General features: G+C 42.9%; 1 protein-coding gene across 1 annotated transcript in view; it reads right to left on the reverse strand.

The window, feature by feature from the left end:
• Nucleotides 1–9,951, reverse strand: part of LOC138743928 (5-hydroxytryptamine receptor 7) — a 41,574-nt gene extending 31,623 nt beyond the window's left edge. The window contains exon 1 of the mRNA XM_069899491.1: nt 9,372–9,951. Coding sequence (XP_069755592.1) covers nt 9,372–9,919 — 548 coding nt within the window. The 5' untranslated portion in view covers nt 9,920–9,951. The remainder of the gene's footprint in view (nt 1–9,371) is intronic.
• Between the last annotated feature and the right edge of the window lie 1,034 nt (nt 9,952–10,985).

The following is a 10,985-nucleotide window of genomic DNA, read 5'->3' on the forward strand; positions in this document are numbered from 1 at the left end:
AGAAGGGATCCAGTTAAAGATAGAACTACCAAAGGAACCAAGTGTCTCTAAACAGACGAGGCAAGACTGCCATTATTCCCACAGTTATATCCAGCTATTAATATTAAACCAACATCTAAAATGTTAAAGGTTTAATCTGTCACTTATATAAATTTTATTCTTTTTTTTTAATTTTTTTATTTTTCACACCATAAATCACATTAGCCATGATATACACTATTTCTTTTTCACACATATACAGTGACTTTTTCTCCCCTCCCCCTCCCTCCTCCCAAGCCACCCCCCCACCCCCCCCTCTCATCCATTTTAGGTATACAATCTAGATTGCATTAAGCCAGTCAGACAATGTTGTCATTCAACAAAAATACACCAGAAATTCTACTGAGTCCATTCTTTTCTTTCCTTCTCCTTCCATCAACTTAGGTAATGTTTGTCCCCGGTAGGTTTTCGCTATTGTATTTAATGTAAGGCTCCCATACTTGTTCTTTTCTAATGGAATACATTTATTCATTTAAATTTAGTCGTTTCTTCCTTTTAATTTGGTTATGTATTCCATTAATATTTAAAGTCATATAGGTCAGCGTAGCCCTTTTATATTTTGTTTATCTTCTCTTTCCATTTTTCCATCATTACCTTTCCTCCTTTTCCATTTCTGTTTTCTTATTTTCAACTCTTTATAAGACAACATTCCTACAACATCCAACATTTTCCTTATTCTCCTATTTCTATCTTATTTATCCCCAATCTCCCCTTCCCCTCCTGAGTTGTCCTTTATCCCTTGTCGGACAACCACATCTCCCCTCTCCATTTGGATTTGCGAATCCACTCACAAGCGTCAACTGATTTTGCAGTGACCGCTATTTCCCCCCACCCCGCCCCCCCCAGAAAAGATTTCACTTTTCATATGTCACAAAGGTCACTCTTTTAATTCCCTCCTTATTCTCTCTATTCCATTACCTTCCCTTATTAATTCTTGTCTATACTATCTATATTTTCCTCTAAGTACAGATACATTCACGTATGCACATTGTCTCTATTCACTCTTATACCTCTTTACCCGCATACATATCAATCGTGATCATTTTTACTCTCATTACCCGTCTTCATCCCTCAGTCTATTTTTGTCTTTACTCACATACATATCAATCGTGATCATTTTTACTCTCATTACCCGTCTTCCTCCCTCAGTCTATTTTTGTAATTGTTCTGCAAATTTTCGTGCTTCTTCTGGATCCGAGAATAGTCTGTTTTGTTGTCCTGGAATAAATATTTTCAATACCGCTGGATGCTTTAGTATAAATTTATACCCTTTCTTCCATAAAATCGCCTTTGCTGTATTGAACTCTTTTCTCTTCTTTAGGAGTTCAAAACTTATATCTGGATAAATGAAGATTTTTTGCCCTTTATACTCCAGTGGTTTGTTGCCCTCTCTTACTTTTTCCATTATCTTCTCCAGTACCTTTTCTCTTGTAGTATATCTTAGGAATTTTACTACAATAGATCTTGGTTTTTGTTGTGGTTGTGGTTTAGAGGCCAATACTCTATGTGCCCTTTCTATTTCCATTTCTTGCTGTAGTTCTGGACATCCTAGGGTCTTAGGGATCCACTCTTTTATAAACTCCCTCATATTCTTGCCTTCTTCATCTTCCTTAAGGCCCACTATCTTTATGTTATTTCTTCTGTTATAATTTTCCATTGTATCTATTTTTTGAGCTAGTAGTTCTTGTGTCTCTTTAGTTTTTTTATTAGATTCCTCCAATTTCTTTTTTAAGTCCTCTACCTCCATTTCTGCTGCTACTGCCTGCTCTTCCATCTTGTCCATTTTCTTTCCCATTTCTGTTAAGGTCATCTCTGTTTTATTCATTTTCTCTTCTGTGTTGTTTATTCTTTTTCTTAAATCATTAAATTCCTGTGTTTGCCATTCTTTAAATGACTCCATGTATCCTTTAATAAGAGAAAGTACCTTCTTTATCTTGCCTTTCTTTTCTTCTTCTATTTCACTGTACTCTTCCTCTTCCTCTTCTTCTTCCTTTGGGTTGGCCATCTGTTGTTTCTTTGTTGCCCTTTCCTTCTCTTCTTTCTTGTTTCCATTGTCTTCTGTGGTCTCTTCTTGTTACAGGTGTTCTGCAGCTGTCGTTGCCGGCTGTGGAGATCGACTCCCCAGCTGGTCCCCCCTCCCGTCGGTGTGTTTTTTTTCATGCGCGGTTGCGCACTTTTACTCGGCTCAGCGAGCCATTTTTGTAGTCCATTATTTACCGACCTGAGGGAGCGGGTTTCTCTCTCCGCAGCAGGCCTCTTTGGACAGGTAAGGCCTTCACCTTTTTCCTCCTTTGTCTTCTCTTCCTCTCTTCTTACCGTTGCTTTCGATTTTTCTTTTTTTGTCGCCATCTTCTTTCCACCTTTTGTACTCACTTTTCTGTAACTTTTATTTCTGTGCCTTTGTGTTTTCCTTTGTTTTTCCCGACTTTTCTGGAGAGGGCTGGAGTTCACCGTCCGGCCACTACTCCATCACGTGACTCCTCCCCATATAAATTTTATTCTTAAATTTATTTTATTCTCCATTGTTTTTGTGAAAAAGCAGTCTCAATGATACAAAGACTTGCCCGCAACCTTTCGTAAGGTTCACCGCGGAGCTGGAGCACAGCCCCCATTATTTGTGTGTAAATATAAAAGCTACTTTATGTAATTGTGCCCATTTTCAATGGTAAAACGGACTTGACATTTCCATGCATAATTCACCTTAGTGGGCCTGATATTCATGTACCAAGAGGAAATGGTACAATCGTGTGCACTGAACAACCTTCAATTTAACTCCTAATAAATGGAGCAAAGAAACTGAGATTAAAACACCAATTTAATGCTTTTTTGCATATGTCTGGTGGAGTTCCCAAGACTATTTAATGCTTGTTATTACCTCATAATATTTATGCAGAATTTTTAAAAATCCATAAACTACATAGAGAGTAAAACCCCTGGTGTACGTTACCTATGGGGATTGGTAGATACTGGGCAAGTGTATCTTCCAGTTGCTCGTGACTTACTCTTTCAATGCCTAACTAATACACCTGCATTGAGAATAAACAGTTTTAAAAACAAAGATACTACACTGTACTTATACTGAGCAAACTTCACTTGCATGAATACATAAACCTTAAAGCATTTTACTTTATTTTCAGTCAAATTCTTTGAAAACATTGAACTGTCGCTACAGTTCGCAGACTTTGGAACAGGCTGAGAACCACTGAAGCATACAGCGGACCCCAAGAGGAGCAAGGAGTGGAGATACAGTGCTCCCATAGGGTCCAACCACCCAGCTAACTGCCATCAGCTCAGCACAAGCTTTGAACGGCCTGTTAAAGGAGCCAATGGCAGTTTTATTTAAAATCCTGCAACCACGGGGTCTGCGCCCAAGATGGTGGTTCCTCTGATTGGCAACAGCCCCGAGGGGTTGAAGGCTCCAAAGGTGCGGAGGACTGAAGTAGGGCACCAGAAAATGGGGAGACTATCCCCTGTATGAGAAGGAGAAGCAGAGGAGATGACTCACAGGACGGGGACCATGGCAGAGGACCAGTGAGGAGGCTCTACATCTGAAAGACCAATGCATACGGTGGGCTGCCGGCTACTCCAGGTGAGGAACCCAGGGAGGCTGTAGGCTGCTGGAGACTGGCTCAAAACGGGTTGAAGGTATACCAGGTATCAGAACTGGGATGCGAGGGTGCTGAAGGCACTGAAGGGTTCCTGACCGTGTCAGAGGTTCAGATCTGGAGCTTGGGTTGCCATTGGTTTGGACTGGACTCTGTGGAAGCGCTGGAGGCGAATCTGCGGACACTCGGTGACTCTGGGGGACTCTCTTTTGCTTCCCTTTCTCTGACTGTAAGAGACATTTTAGGCAATTTCTGCCGATGGCAAATCTGCCTGCCTTACAGCAGGCAAAAGCAATTTCATGTAATATGACACTGTTTTATTACAAAGACAATAAATTGAATCTTGAATCTACACGTTCCTCACCATCCATGGAGCTGCCCGAAAGACAAACAATAACATTGTAGATAATGAACCCCGCCCTCCCCACCACCACCAAGTTTACAGATAAAGGCTCTGACTGAGGCAACTCTTAATAAGCAGGGATAAGGAGACACTTTATGAGAGTCGCACCAAAAGCGAGCGGCATCAACCAGCTCTTCATCCTGGGCGACACCTTTGCTGTTTCACATAACTTTATTCAAACAGCTGCTACAAGAGAAGCACATCCAATGCCCTCCCTCCGCTGGCTGAAAATTTGCTCCCATCTCCACCAAAAGTTCAGAGTATACTTACAATTTTAAACTTGCATATTTTTACCTTATATTTTATTCTTTTTTATTTCAATTTTTAGAATTTATTGACCTTGATTTTTTTTTTTTTTTTTTGCTGGTGGCTTCAGGCTGTCAGATGCTCGAATTCCAGATACCAGGGGTTTCACTGTATTATCATCTCTGCTTGCATAATGAGCCCAGGCTTTGCAGAGGCATGAAGAAAGGGAGGTGCTGTGTGGCCATACACTCCAGCACTTATGTCCCCCTGCCTTATCTACACCTTCTCTGGGTATCATGGAGATTGCTTTTTGATTCACTTCTCATGGACCTATGCAGCAAAGATGTACCAGCTGTTATCTCTGCAAGAACTACCATACAGAACCCCACATCACATTCAAACCCAGCAATTATGATGAAAGCCACATTAATTTTCTTTAATAGGTTTCAGGAATTTTGAGATCTTTGAGGGCTCCAGTGATTGGGAGTTGGAGCAAATGGAACACTCATTGACCAATCAAATAAAGGTGACATCCAGTTATGTGGAAGTAGAAGTAAATGATTAAAAAATACTGCAGCAAATTAAATTTTATGAACAGTAACCAGGTATTTTCCACATATAATATTTCAAGGACAATATCAGGCAGGTTCACTAGAGGTGTTGAGGAGAGTTTAAACTATTTTGGCAGGGGGATGGGAACTAGAATGTGAGGGCAGAGATTAGAACAAGGTGAAAAGGACAATGCAATGTGTTGTGGGTGTGTGAGGAAGGACAGACAGGGAAGGAAACATAAATTTAGTCAGTTGGAGGGTTTGAAATGAGTCTATTTCAGAGCAAGGATAATTTAGAATAAAGGAGATGAACTTCGAACATGTAGATTCAAGATTCAATTTATTGACTTGTAATAAAACAGCGTTATATTACATGAAATTGCTTTTGCCTGCTATAAGGCAGGCAGATTCGCCATCGGCAGAAATTGCCTGAAGTGTCTCTTACAGACAGAGACTGTATTACGATGTGGCTGTTAAAGAGACATGACTGACACAGGATTGACTGATACAGGTACCAGCGTTTAGATGTTTAAAGGGATAGGTTGGGAGGTAGCATTACTGGTTAGGGATAGCATCACAGCTACAGAAAGAGAGGATGCTGTGGAGGGAGTATCTACTGAGTCAGTGTGGGTGGAAGTCAGATATAGGAAGGGAGCAATTACTGTACTGGGAGTAGTCTGTAGGCCCCCAAATAGCCCTCAAGATACTGAGCAACATATAAAGAGACAGAATTTGGAATGGTCCAAAAATAACAGGGTTGTTGTTATGGGAGATTTCAACTTCCCAAATATTGACTGGCACCACCTTCCTGCAAAAGGGGCAGAAATTCTCAGGTGTGTCCAAGAAGGATTCCTGACAAAGTATGTGGGCCAGCTGATTAGAAGAGAGGCAATACTGAATCTAGTATTAGGTAATGTACCTTGTCAGGTGACTGACATTTCAGTGAGAGTGACCACAACTCACTGAGCTTTAGCATAGCTTTGGACAAGGATGAAAGCAGACCAAATAGTGAAGTGTTTAATTGGCCAAGGGCTAATTGCAATGGGATGAGGCAGGAACTAGGGAGAGTAAATAGGAAATAGATGTTCTCGAGAGAAAGCAAGACGTAATGTGAAGGATGTTTAGGGGCCACATGTGAGGTTCTGAATAGGTTTATCTCACTGAGGGAAAAAATGGTAGGATAAGGGAACCAACATTGATAAAACAGATGTGGCAGCTATTTAATGGAAGAAGAAAGCAGACATTAGATTTAAGAAACAAATAAAAAGGAACGGCTCATGAAAATTACATGGTAGTCAGGAAGGAAATTAATAAAGGAGAGCTAGAAGGGGGGTGGGTCTTTGTAAGTAGGATTAAGCAAAACCCTATGCCTATTTGAAGAACAGAAGGATAATGAGATGGAATGCAGGGCTGCTTAAGGATAAAGGAGGAAACATGTGCCTGAAGGCAGAGGAGATTGGAGAGGCCCTAAATGAATTATTTTCTTCAGAGAAAAGGGCTCTGGGCAAGATGAGGTTAGAATAGAATATACTTATGTGCTAGATCATGTTGAGATTAAGTAAGAGGAAAGGCTGGCTCTTCTTAAAAAACATTATTGATAAATCTCCAGGACCAGACAAGATATACTCCAAGGTGCTATGAGAAGGGAGGGAAGAAATTTCTGGGCCATTGGTGATTATCTTTATGTCCTCCTTTGCCACAGGGGAGGTGCCAGAACATTGGAGAATAGCACATGTGGTCCCCTTGATTAAAAAAGTTAATATGGAGAATACAGGGAATCATACAGTGGGCAAAATATTGGAGATGATTTTAAGGAGAATTAATGAGCATTTAGAGAATGGAAAGTATTGTGCGTAGAGGTGAGTGACTGGTGGAATTCTGCAGAGATCTGTTCTAGGAGCCCTGTTTGGATTTTTATAAATGACCTGGATGAAGAAGTAGAGGGATGGGTCAGAAAATTTGTGGATGATACAAAGGTTGGAGGTGTTGGGGTTAGTGTTAAAAATTGTTGTGGGGTACAAGAAGATACAGGCAGGACACAGTTGGGCAGAAAGGAGGCTGATGGAGTTTGATCCATTTAAGAAGTGTGAGGTGATGCATTTTGGAAGGTGAAACTTGAAAGGATACTTAACAGGGTGCAAGAACAGAGGGACCTTGGGGTCTAAATCCATATATTTCTCAAGGTTGCCACGTAGGTTGATAAGATATTTAAGAAGACTAATGATATGCTGAGATTCATTATTCAGGGGATCGAGTTCAGGAGTTGTGAGATAACGTTGCAGTTCTATAAATCTCTGGTGAGGCCACACTTGCAATATTGTGTTCAGTTTTGGTCACCTCATTACAAGAAGGATGTGGAAACCATGGAGAGGGTGCTGAGCAGATTTACCAGGATATTGCCTGGATTGGAAAATACGTCTTATGAGGCAAAGCTAGCAGAGCTGGGGCTTTTCTGATTGTATTGAAGAACCCTGAGAGTTGACTTAATAAAGGTAGACAAGATTATGAGAGGCACAGACCAGGTGGACAGCCAGCACCTTTTTTTCCCCAGGGTGGGAGGAGCAAATACCAGAAGATATTTGTACAAAGTGAAGGGAAGAAAGTTTAGGGGAGACAGCGGAAAAAGTTTTTTTACATTGTGTTGTGGGTGTCTAGAATGCATTCCCAGGGGTGTTGGTGGAAGCCAGATCAATAGGGGCATTTAAGAGACTCTGAGACAGGCATACGAATGAAAGATAGAGGGTTATGAAGAAGAGAAGGTTTAGCTTTATTTCTGGTAGGTATACGTAGGTCGGCATAACATGCTGTAATGTTCAATGTTATAGTAATGAAAAAAATTCTTAGTTATTAATGGTTCTCTCTCTGCCCCCCAAAGTCTCACTCATTCTCAATTGGACTAAAAATCTAGAAGTCTCTCTACCTTTCAGTGATTATATTCGTCCTCAGATCCCAGCTTCACATGGGTCATATCATGCCATCCTCGAAATATTTATTTCTGCAGATCTCTGCAGAATTCCACTGGTCACTCACCTCTACGCACAATACTTTCCATTCTCTAAATGCTCATTAATTCTCCTTAAAATCCTCTCCAATAGTTTCCCCACTGTATGATTCCCTGTATTCTCCCTATTAACTTTTTCAATCAAGGGGACACACATTTGCTCTTCTCCAATGTTCTGCCAGTTCTATCAAAACGATTAGGGATTTCAGTCTAAATTACATATGGCATTAAACAGCAAAGATAACGTTACGCAGTGCTCCTACCGAGAGGATGCTTTTTAATGGTTTTCATCATTTCATTTCAATTGACCCTAAAAAAGCAAATGATCGCCCAACCCCAATCCCGAGCATATGTGAAACCAGTGAGATAAATCGCAAGGAAACGTTCAAACTAAAGCCGTCCTCGGAGTTCATTTACGATTGTTCTCTATTCCCGCGTCAAGATCATAAAATTATCCGTGGAACCGAAATAACTGATCTGTAAGAGAAAATCTGCCCATTCGTTGTTAAGAAAACCCTTTGTGGTCCCGAATATAAATGGATAGAATCTAACTGAGTCAGCGGCGTTGTTGTTCAGTGTAGGTGTTATGAGTAGAATGCCATTGGGATGCAGAAGCAAGCTTTTGAATTTACGCACATGCTATTCCAACACCTATTTCAAGAGAGGACCAGAAATATTGAATGATTAATATTCTTCGTTTCCATTCTGTGCCGAAGCTATTTAAATTGCAACACGTCCGGCGAGGTTGTGCATTGGCGCATTTATCCCCCCCCCCCCCCCCACCCAAACAGTACCCTGATCGAAAGGATCCAATGTCAACGAGCTGAATTTGACGCTCAGTCTCACATCCGTGCGCAAATTCTGGCCACAAGAACTCCTCGTTCTCCAGCTGGGCACCGTGAGAATTTCCAGGTCGACTGGGGCAATAATGGCTTGGTGCCGGGCATGGCTCTGCTTTCTTGTGTGTGTTTCTCACCACTAAAGAACACCAAAACGGGGGCCACACGAACAAACGAAGGTGGCGAGGTGCAGGCACGGGGACCCTGAAGGTGTGTTCCAGGCTATCTCAGACTTGTCAGCCGTGGGGCGAAGACGCCCACTCTACTCTCTCAGTCCATTGACCGAGGATACTCTCGGCTCTCTACATCTTTAATGACTTTTTCAATGAGAAACTAACGCAGAATTTTCAAATCAGCCGAATGAACTCGTACTTTTGCATTCTTGGCACCTGTCTACAAAGTCTTATTAAAGGGTTCAAATCCGAAACGTTGACCTTTTCTATTATAAATGCTTGGTTCATTTCAAACAACCGAACACAACGAAAGAGTTCAGGGATGCACTTAAGTATAATTTCAAAACTGGTTAAGTACACTTTAATTCATATTTTACGTTATTCCTGATCGGGACCATTTTTGTTCGACCACACGTTGAAAGCAATGGATCTGTATTTTGCTTGCACCGTTTTGGAACAACTCGTGCATCGCGACTGACTCACACGATAGACACCAGGTATCTGAGGAACTCACCTGTCTATACTTATCACACACAGCGTCATGATGGAAGCGGTACAGCACGTTACATCCATCGCAATGAAGACGTTGCAAAAGACTTGGCCAAAAATCCACTGGCCGCCTATCAGGTCGGTAACGATGACAAAGGGCATCACCGCCACGGCCACCGACAGATCGGCCAGTGCCAGCGACACGATGAGATAGTTGGAAGGTTGGCGCAGCTTCTTCACGAAACATACCGAGATCATCACCAGGCAGTTGCCCGAGATGGTGAGCAAGGTGATCATGGACAGAATGGCCCCGATGATCACCTTCTCCGTGTCGCCGTAGGGCAGGATCTCCTCCCCGCACTTGGTGCCATTATGTGGCAGGGTGCCGCCAGCGAAGGGTCGAGCGCTTGGCGTGGGGTATGGGGCAATTGGCAGCTGCTTGGGAACAAGCGAGCCAGGGCTCATCATAGGGGTCTTCAGTTCTTCCAGGGCTCCCCCAGTCGTGTGCCAGCGGAGCTTACTGATGGAGCTGCCGTTAATGTCCATAATCAGGTCTGAGGGTGCCCACAGCATTTGGTCGTCGCTGACCCTTAAGCTGTTTAAGATGTTCTCACGGTTTGCAGAGCGAATCCAGACTGGGGGTGGGGGGGGGGGGGGGGGGGGGATGAACTGGCCGAGCCTTTGCAGCCCCAATCAATCGGCAGACTGGCTTTGTTCCCACTCACTCTGTTGACAGGACAGTGGGCTAGTTGGACAAGCGGACGGGCTCTGCAGAAGCCTCTGCCTGAGGCGCGCCGGTGGCGAAATTCGCCCGCCCCCCTTCGTTCCCTTGCATGGCGCAAATCCTTTCCAATGGTGAACCGTTTGGAACGAAAACGAAGCCTCCCTCTGGCGTGACATGCAGTCCGAGGTGGATCGACATCGTCCCAGGGCTGGAGAACCCAGCGATCCTTGGCTGTTTTAACACACGGAAGTTGGAGTTAAAGCTCACGGTTTCTTTCTCCGCGGCAAATGTCCCCGGGAATTCCCTCGGGGTCCCGCTCGGCTTTAACCCTTCCCATCACCATGGACTCAGCTGCCTTGTTTGCTGTACCTTGAGGTGCGCTGACGGGCTCCAAAAGATCATATCAGTAGTTTTTTAAATCCCTCTTTTGTCATTCTTTGAAAGCAGATCTCTGCTGTGGGAATTTGGATGAGAACGTAATCTATATATATTCCGTCAGCCTGACGTGACAGGGACTCATGCTGAGCGAAGATATAAATGACGCTGGCAGGACTCCAGTTCATCAGCATATTGATTTAACTGGGTAATCAACCCGAGGCTCTGCCCATATTTGCGTGGCTCCTTCATGGCAAGGATCGGTTTGGAATGATTCCTCCAGACAAACTGGCAACGCAAGAATTACACCGGTTACTTCTGAAATGATTTAATGTCGGAGTTTTAAAGGCAAATCTGTTTCCTGCATCGATTTCTTGAGTTTTCAATCCCAAACTTTGCTCCTCCTTGAGTTTGTGCGATTGTGGCAAAGTACAAAAATAAATACTAGAAGAATTCTCAAAGTGGAATGAATTTCACGTGGTCTTGTAGAGTGGCAGCAGACAATCTGATTCTGGGTGTTAGTTGGGGGGTGAAATTCTT

This window comes from Narcine bancroftii, chromosome 10 (genome assembly GCF_036971445.1).
Source record: "Narcine bancroftii isolate sNarBan1 chromosome 10, sNarBan1.hap1, whole genome shotgun sequence".
NCBI lineage: Eukaryota > Metazoa > Chordata > Chondrichthyes > Torpediniformes > Narcinidae > Narcine > Narcine bancroftii.